This window comes from Ochotona princeps, chromosome 9 (genome assembly GCF_030435755.1).
Source record: "Ochotona princeps isolate mOchPri1 chromosome 9, mOchPri1.hap1, whole genome shotgun sequence".
NCBI lineage: Eukaryota > Metazoa > Chordata > Mammalia > Lagomorpha > Ochotonidae > Ochotona > Ochotona princeps.
In genome coordinates, this window is record NC_080840.1 from 51,066,312 (window position 1) to 51,080,496 (window position 14,185).

Genomic DNA, 14,185 nt, shown 5'->3' on the forward strand with positions numbered 1-14,185 from the left:
TTAGTTATGACTCAATTCTACAAAAAACTAAATCTATAAAAATGAAAAGGCAGGGCTTATGGTATACATGGTTTTAACCTATTCTGGAGTCTCACTGGCTCCTTGGTTTGGGTCTTTTTTTAATCATATTACCCCAATGTCTATCACATGTTTTTATTGTACATAATTTACATAGGAATATCTCACTATAGACATTGTTTTTGAATGACTGCGCTAGTTAGATTTAGTGATGTCAGAATTTTAGAACGATCTTAAAGAGAACTTACAATTTTACCATTACTTTTATGTAATCTTTATTTGTTCTTATTTCTATTCTAAAATTCAGCACACATTTCCAGTTACATGTCAAGCAGAAATTAAGGGAAAAAATACGTCCTCCATTTATTTTGCTGTAACATCATGAAAGTGTTCCACTAAGTAAGAACATACAGATTTCCACCACAGACATTATGGTGGAATAGATGACCTAAAATTGAATGAAAAGATCATGCTTTGTGGATGGCAAGAGAGAAAACACAGCGACCCAGAGCCTAGGCCTAGTAGCTTAAGTCTTTGCCTTACATGCGCTGGGATCCCATATCCAGGCTGCTCCACTTCCCATCTAGCTCTCTGCCTGTAGCCTGGGAAAGCAATTGAGGACAGCCCAAAGCCTTGGAACCCTGCACCCACAATGGGGACCTAGAAGAAGCTCCTGGCTCCTGGCTTCGGATCAGCTCAGCTCTGGCTGTTGTGGCCACTTGGGGAATAAAGTAGCAGATGAAAGATCTTTGTCTCGTCTTCTCTCTGTAAATTTGGTTTTCCAAGAGAAACGAATACAAAAAAAAAAAAAAAATCCAAACTAAAATAAAAGCGAGAGAGAAAGAACAGGGTTAAGGCTGGGCTTACCTGTGCATTAAGCCCAACATACCATCATAGAGGCAAGAATGGGGATCTAAGAAGTGAACCAGAAAGAAACTTCATCTTGCAGAGCCAGATTTGCCTGTTTCTCAAGGTCTTGGTTCTAGATGAACCAACCAATCTACTGGAAAATATCTCTTCTCTATTCTTAACCATGCAGTTTTATATATATATGTATATATGTATATATATGGATATATGTAAAATTTATATATATAAATCTTACATATTTAATTTTTTATATATTTAAAATTTTTATATATATAAACTTTTATATATTTATATATAAAAATATATAAATTTATATATATATATAAAACCTCATTTAAGGCAGTACCCTACATAAATATGTAGCCCTCATTTCCCCATCCCCAAAGTACAAATTAATAATTTAAAGTTATTTGGCTTTTACACTAGCATCAACAAACAAAATAAACACAACTTCTTTCTGGAGAAATGAAATTTAAATTCAGGTATTAAAATATTTCCAGAGACAGGGCCCGGCGGCATGGCCTAGCGACGAAAGTCCTCGCTCGCCTTGAATGCACCAGGATCCCATATGGGCACCAGTTCTAATCCCGGCAGCTCCACTTCCCATCCAGCTCCCTGCCTGTGGCCTAGGAAAGCAGCCAGGACGGCCCAAGGCTTTGGGACCCTGCACCCATGTGGAAGACCCGGAAGAGGTTCCTGGTTCCCGGCATCGGATCAGCACAGCACCGGCCGTTGCACTCACTTGGGAAGTGAATCATCGGATGGAAGATCTTCCTCTCAGTCTCTCCTCCTCTCTGTATATCTGACTTTGTAATAAAAATAAATAAATCTTAAAAAAAATATTTCCAGAGACAAGAATAAAAAAAAAATGGGCTCAGTAAGCAAGCCATCTCAGGCAAGAATTCAAGGAAAAAAAAAACAGAGTCAGCAACAAAGCACAAATTGAAAAATCAGATAAAAGATAAAATCTTACTTAATTAAAGCAATGAAAGTGGATATAATGTGTATGATTAGGCAATGATATTCAAAATGACCTGGCAGATATGAAGAACAAAGCATTCTCAAACTGTACTCATTGAAGTTAAGAAACTCAGTTGAATGGAAAACTGAAAGGTCTGATTTATCAACTGTGGAGACAACATAAGTGAGAGAAAGGGTTGAATGGATCTGAGAATGCACATAGAACATAAAAGAGCAAATGAAGACTACTAAGAACTGTGCGTATGTCAGAGAGAAAGAGAGGGAGAGAGAGGAAGAGACAGCAAGAAAGAGGAGAGGAGAAGAGGTTGGAAACTAAGTTTATAGCAACCTAGATATGAGGGTGGCTGGGTATATCCTTGGAAGGATAGGTGGACTAGAGCTTTTTCTTTTTGTTTATTTTTTAAGAGATTTATTTATTTTATTTATTGGAAGGGCAGATTTACAGAGAAAACAAGGGACAAAGACAAAGATCCTCTATCCACTGATTCACTCTTCAAATTTGGCTGCAACAGCTGGAATCTAGTTGATCCTAAGCCAGTAGTCAGGAGCCAGGAGCCTCTTCCATGTCTCCTACATGTGCACAGGATCCCAAGACTTTGGACCATCCTTCACTGCTTTGCCAGGCCATAAGCAGGAAGCTAGATGGGAAGTGGGGCAGCCAGGACAGGAACTGGTACCGATATGGGGTGTCAGTACGGTAAGATGGAGGGTTAGCCAGTTGGGCCAATGGTGCTGTCCTGAGCTTCTTTTCATTTTTTAAAAAATTTTTTTTGAATGGTAGGGAAGGAGGGAGAATGATCTACCATTTGCTTCCATTCATTCCTCCAATGCCTGGAACAATTGCGACTGAGCCATGCTGAAGGCAGGAGAAAAGAACTTTGCATGGGTTTCTCAAATCAGTGACAGGTACCTACTGCATCCCAGGTTGATCATTAGCAGTAAATTGGATCAGAAACAGAAGCAGGACTAGATCCCTGGTGTTCTGCCAATAAAGATGCAGAGGTTCCAAGTGCAGGATTAAACCCCTATACAACATCCATCTAGCTTTCCAAAGAGATTTATTGCAGAAAGAGAGTAAAACAGAGAAAAATATCCCCAACAACTGATTCACTTCTCAAATATCTGCAACAGGAAGCCCTGGGCCCTATCAAAGACAGGAGCTGAGAACTAACTCTAGATCTCTCACATGGGTGGCAGGGAGTTAGCAACATGAGTAAATCACTTGCAGTCTCTCACTGTATGCAACAGCTAGAAGGAATCAGGAACACCAGGCAGGACTTGAACCTAGTATCCTGAGCAATATCCCAACCATTGTGCAAAATGTCCATCCCAGAGTAGACTTCTCAAATTCTTCTTTATCATCACTCTCACATTAATACACAATTATATCATTAATGGAATGTAGAGTTATAAGATCTAATGTAGAGTGTGAGGGGAAATAACTCAAAGAATGGCCAAGAATATTGTACACTTCATGACATAACTCAAATCTCAGGGTCAAAAAGCAGCATAACAGGCAAGCAGGATAAACAGAAAGAAGCTAAGAATATCAAAGACAAAGAGGAAATGTTAAAACACTTGGAGGGAAGAGGCTGACTAATCACTGGGCAGAGGCTCCCTTGACTATGGAAAACCTCTTTTGAACACACAATAGCATCAGTGCTATGAGGAATTGACTCTCAACCTAAACTTGAGCATCTTGCAAAAGATTTTTCAAAAATGAACGCATCCAGGCATCTTGCTTCTGAACATTTTAGTTAAAATATTTAAAATCAAGCCTGCTGAAGAGGTGACTGCACTGTATGTATTAACACGCAGCACTCTTCAGGGTGGCCAAGTTACAGAGTCAACACAAAGCTTAAGTATCCACATCAACGGGTGAGTGGATAAAGGAAATGGGGTGTGTGTGGACAATGGAATGTTGTTCAGCCTTAAAAAAGTAACCTTTTTATTGCAACAATGCAGATTGAAATTAAAATCATGATGCCAGGCACAGCAATAAATGTATCATACACTCTCACTAACATGTAAAACCTAAACAGACTCATAAAGCAGAGAAAATCATGATGATTACAGAGGCTAGGAAGTGGAAACAATGGAGAAATGATAATCCAAATGTATAAAATCTCAAATTCATTGTATGGTAAATATAGCAATAAGGAAGAATATTATAAATGTCAAGATTTCTAAGCGCAAATTTTAATGTTTTCACCATAGAAAAGACTAAGTATTTGGGATGAAGGACATCATGTCTAGCTTGATTTAGAAATTCCACATTGTATTTCAAACAACATCTCCTTGTATCCCATATAAGAAAAAAAAGAATAAAAAAGAATAGGGATAAAAACGAATACATCAATCAAACAAAACATAGAATTTACTCCAGTAGATCTTTACTCAAGGGACAATTGGAGCATGTACTTCAAGAAGGAGAAAATAAATGCTAGAACATCTTATTTATTTGTTAAGCAGAACAAATATTTTATTTAAAAATTACTTTTCTTTTTCAAAAATAATAACAATTTTCTAAAATATCAGACATTGCAATTAACATGACATGGATTAATTGAGTGTTATCACCTGCCCTGACTCTTCACATGCTGCACCACCGTTTATGTCAGATGGCAATCACTTCACAAACTAATGCTGGAAACGTTTGGAACACTGCTGCCATGCTGCCTTGTGTCAGATGCAATCACACCATGTTACACAATGTTGTAATTCAGAGCAATACACATGAACTCCAAGTCCAAAAGGCAAGGTGTCAAGAACAAACATTGTGATCTAGTTTCTCCATTTATATAAACGGCACCATTTAGTAAAGAGCTCATTGCACTATTATTAGTATCACCCTCATAGTTTACATTGAAGCCAAATGCTACAATCAATGCTACAATGATTTCAACATTTGCTTCTACAAAAAACCCAATACTGATGTCTAGGGCAATTTCTGAATATGTAATAGGTTTTGTGTTTTCTTATACATGAAATCTATCAGTATCTAACCTGAATAGGAGTTATAAAACAAGAAATTTTATCCTATTGAACTTTACTTTATGATATGAAGTAATAAAGAACATTTATGGATGATTAAATACTGATGTGAAGCTGAAACATTTAATATTCTGCAAAACTCATTTAATGCAAATCTTCCCTGGCAATATATAGATATTATTGATATTATACTCGAAGGGAACATTGTCAGCTAGTGTAGCTCATGGGAATTTAATTTCCTTTATCTTTGAGAATTTGGAATTGGCCAGACTAGTACAATTTTCTGTTTTGAAAAAATAATTACTTGTTTATCTGACAATCAAAGTAACACAGAGAGAGTGAGAGAGAGACAGAGAGAGGGAAAGCCTCTGTCTGCTGGTTTATTGCTTTAAATTCCTGCAACATCTAAGGCTGGCCTGTTTGGAGCTAGCAGCCAAGAATTCAATCCAGGTCTCCTACACATGTGGCTGGAGCAGAAGTTCTTCCGTCAGTCCTTCATACCTCCTGGGGTCTGTACCAACACAAAGCTGAAGACAGAAGCCTGACAAAAGTGTCAAACCTAGGAACCCCGACATGGGATGTAGGCATCTTAATGGCCAATGGTATCCACAATGTGTTTATGGAAATTGAAGAGGAATTTTGAGTGACTTTTAAAAAATCACACAATGCCAAATATATTGCTGTGAGGGAACATTTACTAAAACAACTAAAAATCACAGTAAGTAGAACCTAAGGAAAAACTGTTTTGAGCTTATCATTAAATTCATTTTACCATCCACTTTTCACGCCACTTCTGACTTATATTTTATGTTAGGTTTGTGACGAAAAACAAACTGAGCTGATCTCAGATCAAATAGAAATTGCCATGTTTTGAACAAATAAACATGGAAGTTAAAAGCAAATAGATGTGATTAGATCATCTTAATTTTCAGATTTCTCTTCTTCCCTCTCAGCTTCTCTAACATCTTGTCTTGTACCTAAATAAGACATCTGAATTGGGATGCTGAATTCCAAACATCATACGGCTATGATCTATTCCTACAGGCTTATTGTCAATTATTTCTAAATCTAAGTGAGTTAAGAGGTAAAACATCAAGTGTTTTAGTTCAGCAACTGCAAGATGTCGTCCCGGACAAATGCTGACTCCATATCCAAATGGAATTAGGTAATGCTTGAGTTTTCTCCCTCTTTTGGAAAAGGTCTTTTTCTTCTTACCATCTTCGATGAAACGGTCAAATTTAAACTCCTGTAAAGAACAGATTAAAATTAAACAAATTAAAATTTTACATGAAATAGTTTGAGTTCAGTATACAAATTTGCCAGCTCTCCCTGTCTGTTGGAAAAATTGCCTTTTATTCCTCAAACAGCAGAAGGTAAATTTTGACTAAGTATAAACCAAGCATGAGCTTTCAAGAAAATATTACTTGTTTGCTTTCAAAAGAAAATTCAAACACCCCAATAACTTGTCTTCCCTATTCTTATGATGGAACTTCAAAAAGTACATGGAAGATGAATTTATTTTGTTGCAAATACTGGAGTCTTTTTGCTGGAGGCTGAAGGGGTTACTGTTGAAAAGGGAAGTTCATGAAACCTGGGAAAATGTTGCTGGTTACTTCACGTTTTTCTTTCTTCTTTTGAATCCATTTTCTAGTGCTATAACTGAAAAGTTGAGAGAATAGTTTATAACGAAGAAAGGTTTACTTTGGCTCCTAATTTTGGGATTTAGGAAATCCAACTTCAGGTCATCACCAAGGGCCCAGTGCTGCTTCAACTCATGGTGGTAAGCAGAAGGGCAAATAGCATATATGGAAGAGGCAAAACACAAGAAGCGGCCCATTCACTCTCAGAGCAATTACCCATGCCATGAGAGCTGGAACTCACGCAGGAAAAACATTATTCCCTCTGAATGATCCAATTATCTCTTGAAGGCCCTTTTTCTGGCACCACTACACCGACAGTCAAACTTCAGCAACAGTCTTGGAGAGAACAAACAATACTCAAACAATAACACCTATGTTGAGCTTCCTAACGGTGGAGGTTGTATCCTCATTTTTGCAATACAAGGTGTGTCTTGATATATAGGGACTGGGCATATCAAAATTGGGTAAAAGGAAATGGCTTCTACTGTGTTGCCATGGTTAGCATAAAATAATGAATCTTATTAACCCTAACAGCTGCCTAACTACAAGTTCTAATTTGATTCTCTTGTTTCTCTTCCAGATCCCAGTGGGTGAGAACTAACAGTTTGGGATTCAATCCTTATATAGGGGTTAAACAGACAAACTACGAGACTGAGGTGAGAGAGGAAGTGAGCTATGATATCAATATTGCTTATCTTTGACATTGCAGCTAATTTCTCCTATGAAATTATCCTATGGATCTTCTTTATGGATTGTGGCTGGTGCTCCTGATATAGTTTAAAAAATACACTTATATTTACTTGGAGGGATGAGTTACAGAGGGAGCGAAGGAGAGGCGAAGAGAGATCTTTTATTCACTGTTCCACTCCCCAAATGGTAGCAATGGCAGGAGCTGGGTCAGTCTGAAGTCAGAAGCCATGAGCTTCTTCCAGGTCTCCCACATGGGTGCAGGGGTACAAGGAGTTGGGCCATTGTCCACTGCTTTCCAAGGTCATTGGCAGGGAGCTGGGTGGGACCTGGAGCAACCAGGCCTGGAAGTGGCACCTATATGGAATGCTGGCATTGCGGGCGAAGGCTCAGCCTATTATATCACAGTGCCAGTGCTTATCTTTTCAATTTTGTCTTGTTGCTAAGGCATGACTGTTTCCAACTCTTAGAATTTCCTAGAGGGGAATGAGTGACTTTATTTCAGCCCATGAAGAATAAAACTATTAATTAAATCAATGCTTTGGTTCCATAGAAATGACCACCTGTTTCCTGAACTTGGTGCTCAGAAGCATTAAAACTGCTCAGCACACGATTTTAATGTGGGATACATGAAGTTTAACTTTAAGAAGTAAATCCAAAGCATTTCAATTTATGCTCAAAACCCAACATGTGGATAGAATCTCTCACAAGCTATCCAATTTTCTCGAGACTTGCCAGTATGGTTAATGACAGGATATCAGTGAATGATGTCACTTAAATGTACTATGCTTATCCTCACCTAATAATACTTATATAATACTTAAAACATATATATTTTTAAAGATTTATTTATTTTTATTGGAAAGTCAGACAGACAGAGATGAAGATCTTCCATCTGATGACTCACTCCTTAAGTGACCGCAACGGCTGGAGCTGAGCCAGTCTGAAGCCAGGAGCCAGGAGCCTCTTCCGAGTCTCCCACATGGGTAGAGGGTCCCAAGGCTTTGGACCGTCCTCGACTGCTTTCCCAGGCCACAAGCAGGGGGCTGGATGGGAAGCAGGGCTGCCAGGATTAGAACTGCTGCCCATGTGGTACCCAGTGCATGCAAGGTGAGGACCTTAACCACTACGCTATCGTGCCGGGCCCTTAACACATATTTTTACAAGAATTAAACTATCAAGAAATTTGAGTATTTCATATTCTCTTCCAACATGAAAGATGATACAATCATTATGACAAAATGAACCTGCCTTTTTGAAATGTTTAATTGCTGACGGGTGTATTTTACTGCTGTTCTGGGCTGTAGAAATGAAAGAAGACACTCCTGGTTGACATACTCTGCTGCTGCAGGTGGATTTACTATGTGAATCTCTTCACCGGTAAGCTTCTTCTATTACTGGGACCTAGGTCTGCTTGGTTTAGATTAGCCCTGATGTTTCATACTTGCTGAACAATTTGAAGGGATCAGTAAGGTCCCCTTGAGCTTCCTCTGAATGACAAACCAGTTTAAGTGAGCTCTGGTTGCTATGAAATGATTTGCTACTGAAGGTCTCGGTGTTGCCCCATGATTTATGCCAGAAAATGCAAAAGGAAAACTAAGTTTCAGTAATGATGTCATACTGTTCTGATAGCATGAATAATCAAGAAATCATCATAACCCTCATGTGCTTTGAGAAAATGAATGTGGTTTCTTGTGAGAGTCCAGAGTGTGGCACTAGCCATACGTGGAACGGTGTTTCACTCATGACCTGCAGTTAGTGTTTAGAGTGAATTCCTCCAGTTCCTTGTAATGAAGCAGTGATGCCACTTCGTGTGTTTTTAGTTACCATCTATAGATCTTCCTCATAATAAGCATTTTAGAAATCTGTTTTGTGGCTTATTTTATAAAACTAAATAAAATGGCCAATAGCTTTTGCTCTGGGACCACCATCAAGTTCAAAGGGCACATAACTCTATTTTTGAGTTAGAATTAATTTTCAGTCGGTTTCATGGAGACTTTCAGCAAGAACTGATGCTAAGACAAGCTTATGGCATTTGCTATGGATATAGTTTGGATGGGATCTGACAATCTCAGCTCTGAGATTTTGGGGTCAGTGACATAAACAAATGTCCAGGAAGCTTACAATGTATCCACTTATTTGGAACAATAGAATCCTTGAATTCAACCCTCTGATTAAGTTATTTTTAGTAACCATTATAAACTCAGCAATCTGCAATTAAAGGACAACTAAATTTATGGAAATAAAGTGATTCCAAGAGATAATGAGAGACAATAAAATCTCCACTGCTTTTCTTAAGGGTCTCATATTGATGCCCCAATATGGTTCTTCTAGTAAGCCTTATCTAAATAATAACACTGGGAACACATGGCTGTGACCCATATGAGACTTGATTTCAGGGATGTGTGAACCGGCCTGACCCATCCTGTAAGAGAAAGGTCTGTGGAGCATAACTTGGAGAAGAATTCTAGTGAAGAAAGAAAATCGACAACAAATGGTTCATTGTCCATCCTCGCCTGGATCCTGTCATGTGTGAACATGTCTGGAACTTCCACACTGTCCTGCAATTGGGCTAAGGATAGAGCTAGCCCATGGGAGATGGCAAAGCCACAACTTCCCAGAAAAGTGCAGCTGTCACAATATTTTATTTATCTTTGCATTTTCCAAACCTCCAATACTATGACATTTCCATAACAGAGGTTCTATATGTGTTTGTTGACTTAGTGAATAAGCACATAAGAGCAAACTTTATTTTAAAAGAAATTTTCAACCTATTGGAGAAGACGTAGACATTGAATGAATAGGCAATCAGTAAACAATGAAGAATATATAAATGTTCAGTGCTAACAATGTAGAAAATGGTATAGTACTGAAGCAATTGTATTCAAAATTGGATAGTTAATACAACTTTCTGGATAGTTAAGAGTTTGGGGTATACACAATAGAGGAAGACTGTATAATATCCTAATTTATGTTTTCTAAATATTATGTTTAGTTCAGGTCAACAGATTTTTTTAAGCACTTTCCTGTCTGTGAAGTTTTGAAGTTAGAAAGACATGAAACAGTTTCTTGCTGAGGTGGATGTCACATGACATGATCATTGAGTATTACACTTATTCAATTTATAATTTGGGGTATTGAAATTTAATTTAGATTAAAGTCATAATTCCTCTGTAATGAACCAAATTTAGAACAATATGAATGAAGTACTATGGGGCTGCACTGCCAGCCCTGGGTTACTATGCTTGTAGTGGAAACACTCTGTCTTGGGTTCATATCAGCTGTGAGATGCAGACAGCTTGCACCTGTTTGTGAGGAGGTATACATTTTTTTCTGACTCTGGCAGCTCATACTCAGTAAAAGGTGAGTATTATTTAAATGGACAAACAGCATAATCCTAGACCTTTCCCTCACCACTGGTTTCAATATGGCAGCTATGAAGGGCCAATTTACTGGCATGGCACAAAAATCTCTCACCATGAAGCATCTGGCTATGAAGAGCAAGTAAGCTGTTAACAGCAGGGGCCATTTAAAACCTCTGTGACCTGTAATGCCTACCAAAGAGCTTTCTGGGTAGTAAATGTTCATTATAGACTCGTTCCATTGAAGTCTGCTGGAAGTCTATTCCTGTTTGAAAGACAGACAAAAATGATTAAGGGCATTTCCTCATCTGTCATTACCAGTATCTTCCAAGGCCAATGACATAACAAAAACATTGGTATTACAATTTGTACAGTGATCCAGGATTTCTTTTTCCCAAGGGCTTTCAAATTCGCTCATCTTTCTTATTATTCCTACAACTCAGAGACGTAGAAAATGACAGAATTGAGATTCAACAAGATTTTTAAGTTTCAGATTTGGGGAATACCTACAGGCTTTAGATTTTCTCTGTGATCTCGCTGTTTCTTCCTGAGGCTACATTTTTGTGATAATGCATAGCCATCTTGAATATTTGCCATTTCCCCCTTAAATTTTAACAGTGTCACCACACTTCCTTTAATTCCTTAGCATCTCTGAATTTAGAAAAAGCAAGCTGCAGATTTGATCTTCTCCAGAACTCTAATTCTGTTTACTGTATGTTGGCAGAAGAGAAATGGTGATCACTTACTACTGATGACTTGAGTTCGCTGCTTGAATTCTGTCTGATAACAGATAAAAATTCTGGAAAGTCTTCAGAAAAAAAAAATTTAAAGTTTATCCAGTCCTAGTTCATATAATACATTATCTGGTCTTTTGTGGATAATAGGAACAATCGTAAAGACAAAAAGAGTCAAGCAGGGATGCTTCTTCTGCTCTATTTTATTGTATTCAATTTCACTTGCCAATTTTTTTCTCCACACAGGCAAAAGCCACTATTACAACAAGCTAAGCAATCAAAATTCAAGGAAAGGATAATTCTTAACAGAGACTTTGTGTTAGTAGCTTGTAGGCCAATTAGGTCTCAAAACCTTTTGTTTATCTAATACTATTTTTTTTTTCACATTTTAAAGAAAGTTTTATTTGTTTAACTTGAAAATGACATAGAGAGAGAGGAAGAGACAAAGGGCTGCAACAGGCATAGCTAAGGTGATCTGAAGCCAGGATCCAGGAACTTCTCCATATGGGACAGGGAGCCCAAGCACGTGAACCATTCTGTACTGCTTCCCGAGGCCATAAACAGGGAGCTGGTTTGAAAGTGGAGCAGCCAGGACAGTGCCCATAGGGGATAATAGCTTTGCAGGCTGAGGATTAGCCTGTTATTGCACTGTGCCAGCCAGAAGAATGCTCTCCTTCATTGGAAATATGCTCCCTTTGTCAAGGAACCATCAGAAAATACCTTTATTACTTCGAGGACCTCAGTGTTCACTTTATGTGAGACTGTCACTCACTGTAAAAAGCATGTACTTTGCAGAATCTTCATAAAAAGTCGCCAGAGCTGTCCATTGACCCTAACAATCAATCCTTCAATACCAACCCTTTATCATCCTTAGGAGGTGAAAGATCACTTCATTCCATGATCTTTTACATGCACCCAACTCATCAGTGTATTGATGGAAGGATTTATGAGTAACTTTTTAAGAAAATACAGGTAGATAAAACTTAACATTTTATTGTGGGGCAGAGTTTCTGTGTTGAAATTTTTATGGAATATCTAATACTATTTTAAACTTTATTTTCCAAAATATTTAAGAATTCAAAGTTGCACTGAAAATCTAATGTCTTAAATTCTTTTAAAAAAAATGGCCAAAACTATTTGAAAGGGATAATGGCTTGTTGGAAGTGTCTAGGTGCCCATTCAGATGCTGCCGGTGCTCTTTTCCTTTTTATTGATTTACTAGTATGCCTTAAAATATTTTTTTATTTACTTGAAAGGCAGAGTTACAGAAAGACAGACAGACAGACAGACACACACACACACACACACATACACACAGATTTTCCATCTGCTGGTTCATTCCCAAAATGACTGTAACAGCTGGGCCTTGGCCACATTGAATCCAGGAACCAGGAGCTTCATTTGAGTCTCCCACATGGGGAGCAAGGGCCCATGCACCTGGGCTATCTTGTGCCGTCCTTCCCAGAGCAACAGTAGGGACTCAGAGATGCTGTCACAGTATTTACCAAATTCAAAAATATGTCTCTTTATATACAAGACACTTCTTTATTTGATCCATTTAAGCCCCTACCTATTTGAGTATCCAATTTATGTCCTAATTTTAACTGAAGCATATTTTCACTTTCAATGCATTCACTTTCATGCAAGTATCGTCTCATTTACTTACGTTAAACAGACAACCTTCTGTGTGCCAGGCACTGTGAATACCAAGATGAGGAAGACATGTTCTTTCCCCCTCTGGACATTACAGTATATAAGCGTCCAGACAAATAGACAAGTAATTGCAGAATTGTGGGTTCTATTGTCACAGAGCACATGATGACAAACTTTGTGCAGAATATAGAGGCACCCAGACATCATCAAAGAAGAGGTAATGTGCATGGAGCAATTTTAAATCTGCTGGGTGGAGAAGTGAAGAGGGACATGCGGAAATAGTGATATGAATGTACAAAAGACCTAAAGCACATGGCAATATCATAGCCATCTCTTAATCAAATATTCTAGAATCCTCTGGAGTTTGGAAATTCTGAACCATGCCTAGTTCAGTTGGAACAATATTATGCTCTTTGGGCATCATCCAAGAACAGTTACACCTATATTCAGAGTTAATCTTCCTCATATTTTTGACTTACCAGCCATTATCTGTTTTCTATCTCTAAGCTCTTCCCACTCATAGTCTGAGGAATAGAAAAGGCAGCTAGTATTGAATATGAATCTCTGGTGAGTACTTTGGCCAGTATTCTCAATGACAAATGGCCAAGGACAGAATTTTCCTCTTTTTAACTCTTAGCATATGATGGTCTGGCATGAATTTCTGTCATATGGGCATTTATAAGGCTCCTGTCCTTAGTTGTTCAGAATAAAAAGAGTCATTTTATGTTACTAACAGTGATGAGTGCTAAGTATCATTTGCAAAACTGAATACAACATGGTCAAGTCATCTAAATATCATGTGGAAATATATAACATCTTTCCTGTGCAAGGAATTCTCAACATTCCAATATTAATTTGAAGATGACAACATTATGACAAAAATTAGCTAGTTTATTTAAACACCAGTCAGGCATAATGGGCTACTGTTAAATCTAGTATATGATGGAGAATATTCATCAAGTCAAGTTAGAACTACTTTAATGATGCAAAATCAGTACTCATAATATAGACTAGTGAATAATCACACCACAAAAATAGCAAGTAAAAGTGCAATAAATAAAACAAATTAAAGATAGGAATGATGCCATTCTAAAACTTACCAGTATTTTTCAAATATTAGCTGCTCATTTCTTCTATTTGTTATCCACTTGAATGTGAAATTTTTGTTTTGATATTTATAGAAGTAGTGATAAAAGATACAGTTCCTTGGCTGCAGAGTGTTCACTTCTTTACCAGTACTGTAGCC

The 14,185-nt window shown here is 37.8% G+C and overlaps 1 protein-coding gene across 1 annotated transcript in view; it reads right to left on the reverse strand.

Annotated features, from left to right (window-relative positions):
- Positions 1-5,476: 5,476 nt before the first annotated feature.
- Positions 5,477-14,185, reverse strand: part of LOC101530122 (cytochrome P450 7B1) — a 181,210-nt gene continuing 172,501 nt past the window's right edge. The window contains exon 6 of the mRNA XM_058668673.1: positions 5,477-6,109. Within this exon, the coding sequence (XP_058524656.1) occupies positions 5,822-6,109 (288 nt within the window). The 3' untranslated portion in view covers positions 5,477-5,821. The remainder of the gene's footprint in view (positions 6,110-14,185) is intronic.